Here is a 14,024-nt window from a genome sequence, read left to right as displayed (position 1 = left end):
ACACGGCTGAGGAGTGCCCTGGAAAACCCCCCTAGAACCCTGCCTCAAAGGGTTGGTTCACTTCTGAATTCCTAAGCCTCAGGATGAATGTAATTATCTTTTCACGTTCTAGGCTAAGGCACAAAGTGAAAAGCAACAGTCTTTTGAAGGTTAAAATGTCTTATCTAAGTGTTCGAAAGATTAGCAACAAAATTTCCTACCACTATTTAAGGAGACAGTACAAAAGACCAACAGATGTCCATTAAGTTAAGGCACAAACACTGGCTAAATTTACCTATTTTTACACATGACTTGAATATTTGTTGTTTTGATAATTCAGGAGCATTCCTTCAACCCATTGACAATACTGGGTATAGATTTTTCTCAAAAAGGCTTTCTTACCTCGTAGAAGAAGGGATCTCCAGCCATATCAAAGATGTTAACTTTGATTTCTCTGTCTCTGACTTGTACCCTGAAATGTTCAAATGAAAACAATCCCAAAGAGGGTCATGGCTTCTGTACTCATGTTAATATCATTTATGTTGCTTATGAATTTCAAAAGGTTATGTGAACGAAATTTAAGAGGCTTTTTTAGAACAAGCACTCCCATTTAGCTTCACCTTACCACGACAGTTCAGTCTATTCCCTGTACAAAACAAACGGTAGCTATTACTGTGCTGCTAAAACAAATTTATTTGGACAGTAGGAGCAAGATGAAGAAAACCAAAATGCTTTACTTCACTTAGTATGACATCTTAATTACTACTGGTTGTGCTTGTTACCATGCAGTACAATAAATGGTATAAATAAATAGTACAAAGTTGTATTACTGTTTTAATGATGTTTGTTCAATTTTCTTATGATCTTCATTTGAGCAAGGATAACAGTCAATCTTTTTCAGAAATTTGGAAGTAGAGAAAAGAAAAGGGAAATAACAACCATTCACATTAGAATTAACTACTACTAACATCAGAGCATTCTTGCTCCTAGTCCTTTTATTTTCTAGAGAAAAATCACTACTGGAAAATGAATCAATGAAACATTATAAATAACTCAAACACTAAAGAAAAGTACAAAGATGAAAGCTTAAAAGTAACCCCAAAGCCTACCACCCAGAAAAAAACCCTTCATTAACACAGATGAGCATCACTGTAGACTTCTTTTTATATATAGATAAGAATGATAAACATCAATATTTTTATAAAATTGGGGTTATATTAATTTAAAATAAAAGAAAATTTTACTTTTCACTGAATTTAACAAAAGAAAGAAAAAGAAACTGAAGTAAACTGGGGGGAATTACTGAGTTTTAAATATAAATGTTATTCATTACAGAAATAGCATTTCCTAAAAATTCCTCTAAGGTTAAGAATAGAGATTATTAACAATAAATCAACAGATTAGAGTTCTGTTTTTTAAGTAACATGCTTCAGACAGCATTGGTAGGACTCCCTCTGTGGACTACAAGGAAATAGCACCTGCTCTCATTGTTTCTATATTACCTCCTGCTTTGTTCATGATTATAATTCCCTGTCCAAGTTTATAACATGCACTTTCTATTCTGAAACCATAATTCCTGCAGTTGTTTTATATCACTTGTATATTTAAATCAGACTAACCACTACTCATCTCATCGTGATTTCTTCAGTCCTGAATTCTCTGCCATATTTCATCAGTCCTAAGATGCACATTTCCTTTCATTTTAACAACTGTGAATTCAGGATCTGTCTCATAAAAGGATGTGAGAACAGCAAAACAAAACAAAATATTTAAGAGTTTGAGAGCATCTGGAGAAGATCTTATATAACAACTCCTATTAGAAAGTTCTGTCACATAGCAGCTGAGAAGGGATGGAACTGAAGTTTATAAAATCAGGAAGTAACATAAATTGTTTACAAATTGGAACTCAAAACAGGGCAGTTTACTTCAGAAGTCTGACAGAGGATATTACCTTAAGAAAAATGGTAATTCATTACCTCAAGCCAGTGCTTTCCTAAACTGTGTCCTGAAGACCACTTGAATCATAATTATGGAAAGAGGGGGAGAGTGTTTATATTGTAGAGTCCTGTGCCCCACCTCAGCCCCAGTAAATCAGAATCTTACTGGATGAAGCTTGGGAATCTTCATTTTTACAGACTCTGCAAATAGTTCTTAAGCATACTGTGATTTGAAGGATGGAGTGGGCTTCAATTGTTTTGACTGCTCAAAGAGTACCTCCCCTCCTCCTGCCAACTATGGTTTAAATGGGTTCTTCCATCTTCTTTTTTGATGCCACTCTGCTGGCCACAGCTAACAGAACTGGGGAAAGGCGCCTGTCACCACCTGGACAATCAAAACCTTCCCTGGGATTTTAAAATTTGAGATTAGTTTTGGAAAGCCTGAGAGATACTGGCAGCTGTGGAGAGGGAGCCAAACGGTAGAGAGAAACATGTTGTGAAATCCCTCCCTAGTTCCAGGGATCTCTGAGACCCAGCTATATCCTCATGATTGGATTATGTGAATTGATCAATAGCCTTTTTATTCTCTCCTTTTTTTTTTTGACTTGAGTTAGGTTTCTGTCAACCATATCCTCTTCCTCACCAAAGGACAAAAAAAAAAAAAAAAAAAAATTTCAACCAGAAACAGAACATAATCAACACTCCATATCTGCAACACTCTGTATCTGCAAGTTCTGTATCCATAGATTCAACTGAACTTGGACCAAAAATATTCAGGGGAAAAAAAACACAAAACCTTAAAATTTCAAAAAGCAAAATTTGAATTTGCTGCAAAGTGGCAACTATTTACATAGCATTAACATTGTATTTACATTCTATTATGTATTATAGTTATATAGAGAAAATTTGAAGTATTGAGAGAATGTGTATAGTAAGTACTACACTATCATATATAAGGGATTTGAACATCGGCAGGTTTTGATATCCACAAGGGGTCTTGGAACCAATATTCCTCAGATATTGAGATGACTATAGTCTATTGAATAAACCACAGCTCTATGGCATAACATGATAACTCTCACTTCTTAGATAAATAAATTAGCTACTAATATGGACTCAAAACAAAACTGCCTTAAACAGGATATACTACCTTATCAGTGAAATCCTGTGCCCTGAAGTATAGATACCCCTCACCACTTTAGTCTACCTTCTTGAATGCCGCCCTCATATTCTAATGTTGCAAACTTCCTCTTTAGGTGCATCTATCTTACCTAACAATAATTATTGATTGAGTATGGACTGTGTACTAGCATGGTACCAGGCACGTGGAGATTATTTATTCTAATAGCCTCTCGACATGGAGCTCATAATCTAGCAGGAGACATTAAACACATACAAATAATAAGACAAGATAATTTATGCTAACACCTATGAATAGCAGAGAATTTTAATACAACTGTCATTTTCAATTAAAATGAGTCCTGATCGGTAAAGGGGATGTTCAGAATGTTTCATGGGAACATGTATATTTCACAGCTTGAGAAGATTGACAGGTGGAGAGACGAGGGGAGAGCACATTTCAGGCGGACAGAATGAAGGATGGCACTGAGAGAGAAAAGTATGACTGCACGAATTCAGTGTGCGTGGAGAGTAAAGTTTGTCAAAGAATGTAATGAGAGAGAAGGGAGGGGCGGGCTGGGGTCAGAATACTGACCACTTGAACTTCCCTCTCTGGAGACAAGCTATCTACCTCCATTCTACTCTTCCATGGTGTGCTTTCCTCCAAATGTGACTCTGTCTCCCCAAGCTCAACCCGTCTTCAATCCACCTCCAAATAAATCCCCACTGATACTTAATTTCACTCTTCCCAGATCATTTTTGCTAGATTTCAAAAGGCTATAAAAATATCACTAAAAGGAAGCTCTCTGATAGAAAAATTTTCACATAATATTTAAAATTCTTGGAGTGAATATTTCAAAATTCTCTAAAAACACACCTGCTAATAGGACCTGCTTACATAGACACATGTTTCCTGAAGAGCCACGTCTGCCAGTCAGGCTTTGTGCTGACTTGCCCATCACCAATCCCTACATCCCACTTAGAAGGCCTGGTGAACAGAATGTGCTCCATGATGAACGAATGACATGATCACTGCTGTCTGTAAAGGTCTCATTCCTCTCTGAACCAATTTATCTTCAGAATCTCTATTTCAAGACAGATCAGTTTAGAGGGGTTCTGAATTTCTATGAGATTTGCAAGCCCAAGGAAACAATATATGTACTCACTTTGTGACTCCATAGTCAATTCCAATTGTTGCAAGGTATTTAGACACAAATCTCTTCTCACAGTATCGCTTTATAATACAGCTCTAAAAAGGTAAAAATAAAAGCTTTTAGTAAAGACACTCTGGGAACCCATAAAAAATAAGCACATTTCTTCATTATGGTTTCTTCATCTACCCCTATGAGACAAATCTTTTTCAAAAGCCAAAATTATAAAATAACTGAAACAAGTACTAAAGGTGAAGTTTTTAAAGAAAAATTATTTCAAAATTCTTTCCTTAATACCAAATATGGGTATGTTTTCAATTTAGTGTTCAATCCTTATTCTCTCTTCTTTTGAAGACCTCTTCTACTCAAGAATAACACCAACATACTTTTAATAATAACACCAAAATACCTACCTCAACCTCCCTCCCCAGACCAGATCCACATCTCCAAATATCTACTAGGCTAATTTCTACTTAGATGTCCAACCATTCTACAAATTCCACGTGTCCAAATATGAACTAATCTTATACATAAAAACAGCAAACAGCTCATCCTGCTGACATCTGTTTCCGTTAATAATACCATTTTCCCAATTACAGAGGATTAAATTATTAAAGTCATATCTGACTCTGAGTCTTTCTAAATCTTCTTTTCACTGTTTCTTCAATCTTTCTCTTCGTTCTAATTCCCATTGATACCAGTTTAGTTAGGTCTTCATTATCTACTTCTGCACAACTACAGGAAATTCTTTATTGGTCTTTATGCCTCCTTTCCCTCCCAATTTCAACCAACACTGCATACCGCTAACATTATTTCACTTCTCTAACTAAAAATCTTCAGCAGCTTCTCACTGCCAAGAGTTCAACATCCGAATTCCTCTGTCCATTATTCAAGACCCTCCATAATCTGACCCTAATCTGTCTTCTGTCTAAACTCTTTTAATATAAATCCTCCATTTCTGCCAAACTCCAGGCCTGACTTCCTGACTCTTGTCATTACTTTCCTTCCAATTTGGAATGAGCTTTCTCCCTTCTTTCCAAATCCTACTTATCCATAAGCACTCTGGTTATAAGAGATCTTGCCTACATCTAAACTTCTCCAACATAAACTACATACATATATAGATGTATATATAAATATATATACAATGTTTTTATCATTCACTGCCTTGTTATCTTCTGCCTGCACATAATTTTATCTCTTCAGCTAGACAGTAAACTACTTGAAGGCAAGCACCGGTATTTTACTTTTATCTTGTATCTTCACACCTCAGGGATTAGCTCAGTACCAATGAAAAAGCAATTTAAAATGATTTGTACATTAACAGCAATCCTTAGCACTCATGAAACATAATTTACTTGATGCACAGGTGATGAAGCTTATTCTGCTCACTTTCCTGATGAACCTCAATCTAAATTAAATAGGACGGCTGCTTTAAAAAGTACTTAATAAGCTCACTGGGAACTGAAGGAAAAACTTTTTTGGAATAACTACTGCTAAGAAGCTACACTTTAAAAAACACTTTATAGCTTGAAAGCACTTTTCAAATGTTTTCTCTCACACTATCCTAGAAAAATAAATACAGCCTTTCTCTAAATTATTCATAAGATTAAGGGACCTGCAAGTCCTTTAACTCCAGTAGACAATTTAAACACTAGTCCTAAGTATTTAAAGAGATACACATTTAATTAATAGTGTGAATAACCACTCCCTATAAAGAAACAGGGTTTCTGGGCCTTAGGATCTTACAAGCTAAGTTAAATAACATAAATATAGAGAGAGTTTTTTGCATTCTCTATTCCTCTTAAGTAGATTCTTAGGCACTTTTCTTTTTAAAAGCAGTTTCAATTAAAATCTTAAGGTTTGAATCTTTTTTTCCTCCCTAATTTCAGTTCAGTTGCTCAGTTGTGTCCAACTCTTTGTGATACCATGGACTGCAGCACGCCAGGCCTCACTGTCCATCACCAGCTCCCACAGCTTGCTTAAACTCATCTCCATCACTTCGGTGATGCCATCTAACCAACTCATCCTCTGTTGTCCCCTTCTCCCACCTTCAATCTTTCCCAGCATCAGGGTCTTTTCCAATGAGTCAGTTCTTTGCATCAGGTGGCTAAAGGATTAGAGCTTCAGCTTCATCATCAGTCCTCCCAATGGATATTCAGGACTGATTTCCTTCAGGATTGACTGGTTTGATCTCCTTGCAGTCCAAAGGACTCTCAAGAGCCTTTAACACCACAGTTCAAAAGCATCAATTCTTTGGTGCTCAGCTTTCTTTATGGTCCAACTGTCACACCCATACATGACTACTGGAAAAACCATAGCTTTGACTAGACAGACCTTTGTCAGCAAAGTAATGTCTCTGCTTTTTAATATGCTGTCTAGGCTGGTCATAGCTTTTCTTCCCAAGAGCAAGTGTCTTTTAATTTCACAGCTGCAGTCACCATCTGCAGTGATTTTGAAGCCCAAGAAAAGAAAGTCTGTCACTGTTTCCATTGTTTTCCCATCTATTTAGCATGAAGTGATGGGACCATGATCTTAGTTTTTGAATGTTGAGTTTTAAACCAGCTCTTTCACTCTCCTCTTTCACTTTCATCAAGAGGCTCTTTAGTTTCTCTTCACTTTCTGCCATTAGGGTGGTGTCATCTGCATATCTGAGGTTATTGATACTTCTCCCTGCAATCTTGATTCCAGCTTGTGCTTCATCCAGCCTGACATTTTGCATGATATACTCTGCCTATAAGTTAAATAAACAGTGTGACAATATACAGCCTTGACATACTCCATTCCCAATTTGGAACCAGTCCGTTGTTCCATGTCCAGTTCTGTTGCTTCTTGACCTGCATACAGATTTCTCAGGAGGCAGGTGATAGAATTATCCTAAAATTCATATGAAAGAACAGCTATCTGAGAAGAACTAATTGAAATATAAAATACAGGGCAGTAGAAAGAGGTGAGAATTTGCATTGACAGGTATTAAAATATAGTTTGAAACCAATTGAGAGGGTCTTATATTGGCATAAGAATAGACAAGTAGATTAGTAGAAAAGAACAGAGAGCTCAGAAATAGATCCCATTATACATGAAAATTTTAAAAGTGACAAAAAGTCAATGGGAAAAATAATTTATTTAGTATAATGTTACTGGTACACTGACTATCCATCAGGGAAAAAAAAATTAAGTTAGGCCCTTAACTTACCTATATGCAAAAAAAATTACAGGTGAATTTGTGATTTAAGTATTTCAGAATAAAACAATAAAAATTTCAGAAGAAAATGCACAATATATGTAGAACATCTGAAAACCTTTTCAACCAAGACAGAAAACCCAGAAACCATAAAAAAAAAAAAAAAAACAGAAAAGCATAGTTAAAACATCTTGAAAAAGAACAAAGCAGGAGGTATACCCTCTGATTTCAAACTATAGTACAAAATGGCAGTAATCAGAACAGTAGGATATTGACACAAAAACAGACACATAGATCAATGGAGCAGAATAGACAGCCCAGACACAAATCTACAGTTAGATGGTCAGTCAATGACGAAGAAGCAAGAATATACAATGGGAAAACACACCACTTTTAATAAATGGTGTTGGGAAAACTAGACAGCTATATGTAAAAGAATCAACTGAACTACTTTCTCACACCATACATAAAAATACACCACTAATCATAAGGGAAATGTAAATTAAAACTACAATGAGATACCACCTTATACTGCTAAGAATGGTAACCAGTATATCTTACCAGTTATCTTAACTGGTAAGATACCACCTTATACTGGTATCAAAAAGACAATAACAAGTGTTAGGATGTGGAGAAAAGGGATCCTTGTGCAACACTGGTGGGATTGTAAACTGGTGCAGTCACAATGGAACACATTGTATGAAGGCTGGGCAAAAAAAATAAAAATAGGACAACCATATGATCCAGCAATTTCACTTCTGGGTACTTACCTGAAGCAAACAAAAACGCCAATTCAAAAAGATACATGCACCCTGATGTTCACTGCAGCATTATTTACAATAGCTAAGATATGGAAGCAACCTAAGTGTTCACCCATAGATGAATGGATAAAGAAGATACGGTATAAATATATATTTTATATATATATATATATATATGCACATAATGGACTATTAACTGTTATTTTTAAAATAAATTTTAAAATTTTATTTTTTTCATTTTAAAAGTGAAACCTTATCATTTGTGAAAACATGAATGAAATTTAGAGGGTATTATGCTAAGTGAAATAAGTCAAAGAAAGACAAATGCCATATGATCTCACTTATATGTGGAACCTAACAAACAAAACAAAAACAGACTCATAGATACAGAGAACAAATGGGTGGTTGCCAGAAGGGGTAGGGGATGGGGAAGTGAAATAGGTAAACAGGAATAAGAGGTACAAACCTCTTATTAAAAGAAGTAAGCCACTAGAATGTATTATACAGCATGAAGAATATAGTCAATAATATTATTGCAGTAACTTCATATGAGGACAGCTGGTTGCTAGACTTGTGATGATCATTTATGTCAAATCACTGTGTAACATACCTGGAGCTAACATAATATTGTACTTCAACTATATTTCAATTTTAAAAAAGATGGGCATAATTGAGTATATACAAATAATAATAAAAGCAATTGTATGGCAAAACACCAAGTATTAAAAGAACATAACTGGGGCAAATATTTGTAACTCATACAGCTGGCAAAAAGTTAATAACTCTAACATCCTCAAACCAGAAAAACTGGTAAGAAAGATACATTGCCTAACAGAAAAATGGGTTTAGAATATAAACAAATTATGATGATTAACTTCTTGATGTTGAACCAAGTTTGCATTCCGGGAATAAACCCTACTTGCTAATAGTGAAATTTTTGATATGCTGCTGAATTCTATTCATGGATATTTAGGAATTATGCATTTGTATGCATATATGAAAATAGTATATATACTTTTCTTTTTTGAGACTATATCAAGTTTTGCTATTTAAGTCACCATGACTTTATATAAATAAATTGGAGTGCTGTTCATCTTTTTCTTTGCCTTGGAATAACTTAAATAACTGAAATTATATGTTATTTAAAGCTTAAATAAATCTTTTCATGAAGCCATCTGATCCTGATACCTTTTAGGATAATAAATCTTTTAATTGCTTTTTCCAATTTCTTTTTGTATGAATGGTCACTTGGGTATTCTACTTTTTGAGTCAATTTTGGTAATTTATACTTTGCTAAGAAATCCTCCATTTTCTCTGTATTTTGAAATATGATCCCAAGAACTGAATATATATAGTATTCTCTAATCTTTCTTTTAATTTCTTCCAGAATATGATTTTCAGCACTAATCTTGTAATTTTTTGCTTTCTCTATTTTTCTTAAAATAAATTTTAGGCATTTTTCTTTTTCATTAATCTTTCCAGGGAATTCTTTCTCTCATATTTAGGGCCCTTTTTCTTCTGTCTTAAGTTTAAGTTTCTTTATTTTTGAAAATTCAGTTATACCATACCATAATATTCATACTTTTAAGGTGTACAGTTCAGTGGTTCCAAGCATATTCACAAAGTTGTACAACTACTAAGTTCTTTTAGTTTTTAATGTCTCCTTTTTATTTTTTTTATTTTATTTTATTTTTAAACTCCACAATATTGTACTAGCTTTGCCAAACATCGAGATGAATCTGCCACAGGCACACCCGCACTCCCCATCCTGAACCCCCCTCCCTCCCAATGTCTCCTTTTTAGAAATGAGTTAGATAATTCATTTTTCTTTCAGGATTGCTTTCAATCTGCCCTGAAGATTTTGGCATGGATTCTCTCCTTTCATTGGTTTCTAGTTATTTTGTCATTTGCTTTGATTTGTCCTTTGAGCCAAGGATTATTTACTAGGGCATGTCTTTTTAACCTAAAATTATTTATCTGTATATCTTCCTACATTTTCTAAATTCTTTAAAATGAGTATGTTTTACTTTTATAACTAAGGCAAACATTTTTTAATTACACTTAAATATTTCATCTATGAAAAAATTATTTTTTAAAAAGGCATTCAGAAGGAATCCACTCTACCCCCAAATAGTAAATAGTTGTAACAAAAGTATTTATTAAATGGCCCCTAATTTCCCAGTTTAACTAGTAAACTGAATTTCCTTATACATTTTGGTTTATTTCTGGACTCCAGTCTGTTTCACTAGTGTCTCTGTATTTACTTTCCAGTATCAATAGGAAAACTTTAGTAACTTTAAAATATGTTTTAATATCTGGTAGTGTTAGTTTCCTCTCATTTCTTCTCCTCAATTTTCTTGGTTAGTCTCACATTTAATTTTTCATAAGGACTTTTAGTACCTTTTATTATGTTCTGAAGAAAAAAACTACTGATGTTTTAACTATAATTGAATAACATTTGTAGATTATTTTAAAGAACTGATATCTCCAAAATATTGAGTGATCCTAATTAAGAGGACACATACCTTTCCACTTGTCTAAGTAATTGCATGTCTCTGTAGAAATGTTTCTTTATATAGGTCCTGCTGCTGCTGCTGCTGCTGCTGCTGCTGCGTCGCTTCATGTCTGACTCTGTACGACCCCATAGACGGCAGCCCACCAGGCTCCCCCGTCCCTGGGATTCTCCAGGCAAGAACACTGGAATGGGTTGCCATTTCCTTCTCCAATGCATGAAAGTGAAAAGTGAAAGTGAAGTCGCTCAGTTGTCTCCGACTCTTAGCGACCCCATGGACTGCAGCCTACCAGGCTCCTCTGTCCGTGGGATTTTCCAGACAAGGGTACTGGAGTGGGGTGCCATTGCTTTCTCTGTTATATAGGTCCTAGGACCTACCTATATCTTCTGCAGTTTAAGCCTGGGCACTTTATTTTGGTCGTTATTGTAAACTAAAACAGTTTTTCAAATATATAGTCCAAAATTATAATTCTAATACGGTAAAGCTGTAAGTTTTTATATATTAATTTTGTCTTGTTGTTTCTAATAGGTTTTCAGTTAATTCTCTTTGGGTTTTCAGATAAACAATCATATCATTAACATATAATGGCAATTTTGCTTTCTCCTTTTCAGCATTTCGTACATTATTTCTTTCTCCCTAACTGCATTGGTTAATAAATCTAGAACTGTATTACATGAACGTGGTTGATACTGGACATTTTAAGCTATTTCTAAAGTTGAATCAAAAAAAAAAAAGTTGAATCATTAAGCATAGCAAAATTTTAAAGTGAGCATGCTCACTTAGCCAGTTTAGTGTTTAGTATTTAGTATATGACCTTCTAGAGGTCTTTCTTTTCTTTTCAATGCCTGGCACATAGTTTACATTCAGTAATCATCGACCTTCAGCTACGTTACTACATACATATACACAGATATATAAACAATACAAAATAATACTAAATGGAAAGAAAAGACACTAATAAACATTTACTGAGCATCAATTACGTGCAGGTCTTTGGCATAAACACTCCCATTAACAGCTCTCTGGGCATGTAGATCCTACTAGGAGTTGATTTTGACAGCAAATAATGATTGGAAAGGGGGGCTTCCCGGTTGCTCAGTGGTAAAGAATCTGCCGGCAATGCAGGAGATGGGGGTTTGATCCCTGGGTTAGGAAGATCCCCTGGAAAGGGAAATGGCAACTCAATCTAGTATGCTTGCCTTGGAAATCCCACGGACAGAGGAGCTGGGCGGGCTACAGTCCACAGGGTCGCAAGAGTCTTGGCAACTAAACAACAATGATGGAAAGAACATTGCAATGGGAGTGTGAAGACCCAGGTTCTAATTCTGTCTCAGTCACTGATTTGATGACCTTGGAAGGTTCTTAACTAACAGCTTCCACTCACCCTGAAGAGACAATTTGGATGAAGAAGAGCGGTCTTAGAATTCACGCGGGGATAAAGACCTCCGTTCACCTCCTGCCCTCCCTACCCCCAATACTATGGGAGAGTTTAGAGTTGATAGCCAGTTGAAGCACCATTGGAGAAGGCAATGGCACCCCACTTCAGTACTCTTGCCTGGAAAATCCCATGGACGGAGGAGCCTGGTAGGCTGTAGTCCATGGGGTCGCTAGGAGTCGGACAGGACTGAGCGACTTCACTTTCACTTTTCACTTTCATGCATTGGAGAAGGAAATGGCAACCCACTCCAGTGTTCTTGCCTGGAGAATCCCAGGGACAGAGGAGCCTGGTGGGCTGCCGTCTCTGGGGTCGCACAGAGTCGGATATGACTGAAGTGACTTGGCAGCAGCAGAAGCACCATAGAAAAAGACAGTGGATCTAAGACTTCTTTGCGATAATGCATGTGGTGACACTATCAGAGATAAACACAAACAAAACAAAATAATGCAAGTTCCTTAACATCCACTGCACCTCCCTGTGAATCACTTCAGCATCAGTTACGCTCTCTTACAAATGAAATGTAGATTCTGGGCTCCACATCTACAGGGTAAATTTTACAAATCCCCATCCTCACACACAGCCCAGTAAGTTATCAGCTCCCAAGCTCTGCTGGGGTAACTGAACTTTTATTCTCCACCTCAAAGTCCTGTACGGGTCACCCAGAACGCTTGGGTATGTTATCCAAGCATACGATCTGACATGAGGACCTAGGCCTCCTCTCTCTTTGGGATATAGTCAACGGTTAGTGGCCACTCGAGACACCTTCTTAGGTGTCGGAGGGGGGCAACCCAAAGGTCAAAAAGGTCAGGAGAGTTTTTCCTCGTGGAGCCGTATCCCTCAGGAGACCCAGGCCTGCTCAGGGGCGGGGAGGAGGCCGGGCGACCAGGCTGTTGAGTGGCCGCCCTCCCAGCCAATCGGCACGTCGCTCCGCCGCGCTGCGGTCCCGCCCCTCCCAGCGCGATACTCACTTTTCCCACTTCGGCGTTGCCCATGGAGATGACTTTGATGCGCAGAGACTTGCCAGGCTCCTTCCGCTTCGGCATGCTGGCCTCCATGGCCCTCGCTCTCTCGGGGCCAGCAGCCTCGGTCTCTGCTTGTTCACCACGCTGGCACGTCCCTCAGGCTTCCTCGTCCAATGGCGGGACCGCTGCTCTCGTCACCACCCTGGCTCCGCGGCTCGCCATCCCCGCCGCTGCCTGGCAGCGGGCGCTGACGGTTGGGAGGGTAGGGAACTGGAGGAGGGAGAAGAGAGTCTCGCGATGCTAGCAAGGGGCCGCGTGACGTCATCACCAGGCCCCAGAGATGAGGCTGCTCCCTAGGGTCGCGCGATCTGGCTCGGCAGTGTCCGTAGGCAGGAAGGCGGCCTCGCGGGAGGTGGCTGAGTTTTACATTTCATGGAGGATGCGAACTTATGGCCAGGGTGGGGTTTCAGGACCTAGAAATTTGTTAGGTTCGCAGCCGAGTGGTAGACATTTATTGACTGTTCAAGGCAGATTCTCAGGCTGGAAGTAGCTGAAATTACGGATTAGTTCAAGGTCCATCGGTGCGGATATGCCAAGTAGACCACGGTCCGTTTTGGTGTACTTTTTGTGGATTCTTCAGTACCCATGGGCACATCCACTGACCCCCTCTTCCAATATTATGTTTCCCTTGGGGTCCCTATTATGTACTTCTCGCCTGCAGGTGGAACGTTCAGATTAAACCTTTTTTACACTTTGACTTCTGTCAAGGTGTGTGGGATTGTAGCTGTGAGCTCAGTTGAGCTCGTTACCCTGCTACTCATCCACATTTAACCCCATCTTGTTCTCACCTTTAGCTGAAAATATAACAAAATAATAATTCTGAGATAACCACTTTTCTCATTCCAAGCGATGAGACGGAAAGCATCTTCTAAAATAGAAAACAGTTTGAGCAACTGTCGCTTTGGGGATCAATATATTTA

At 37.6% G+C, this 14,024-nt stretch overlaps 1 protein-coding gene across 1 annotated transcript in view; it reads right to left on the bottom strand.

The window, feature by feature from the left end:
• DNAJC27 (DnaJ heat shock protein family (Hsp40) member C27) overlaps nt 1-13,327 on the bottom strand; it is a 37,947-nt gene extending 24,620 nt beyond the window's left edge. Inside the window, exons 1-3 of the mRNA XM_027555925.1 lie at nt 13,051-13,327; nt 4,202-4,284; nt 382-451 (exon numbers count right to left, since the gene is read on the bottom strand). Coding sequence (XP_027411726.1) covers nt 382-451; nt 4,202-4,284; nt 13,051-13,137 — 240 coding nt within the window. The 5' untranslated portion in view covers nt 13,138-13,327. The remainder of the gene's footprint in view (nt 1-381; nt 452-4,201; nt 4,285-13,050) is intronic.
• Nucleotides 13,328-14,024: the final 697 nt, after the last annotated feature.

This window comes from Bos indicus x Bos taurus, chromosome 11, assembly GCF_003369695.1.
Source record: "Bos indicus x Bos taurus breed Angus x Brahman F1 hybrid chromosome 11, Bos_hybrid_MaternalHap_v2.0, whole genome shotgun sequence".
Lineage (NCBI taxonomy): Eukaryota > Metazoa > Chordata > Mammalia > Artiodactyla > Bovidae > Bos > Bos indicus x Bos taurus.
Note: the sequence above shows the minus strand (reverse complement) of the source record. Positions and strands in the feature narration are given on the sequence as shown.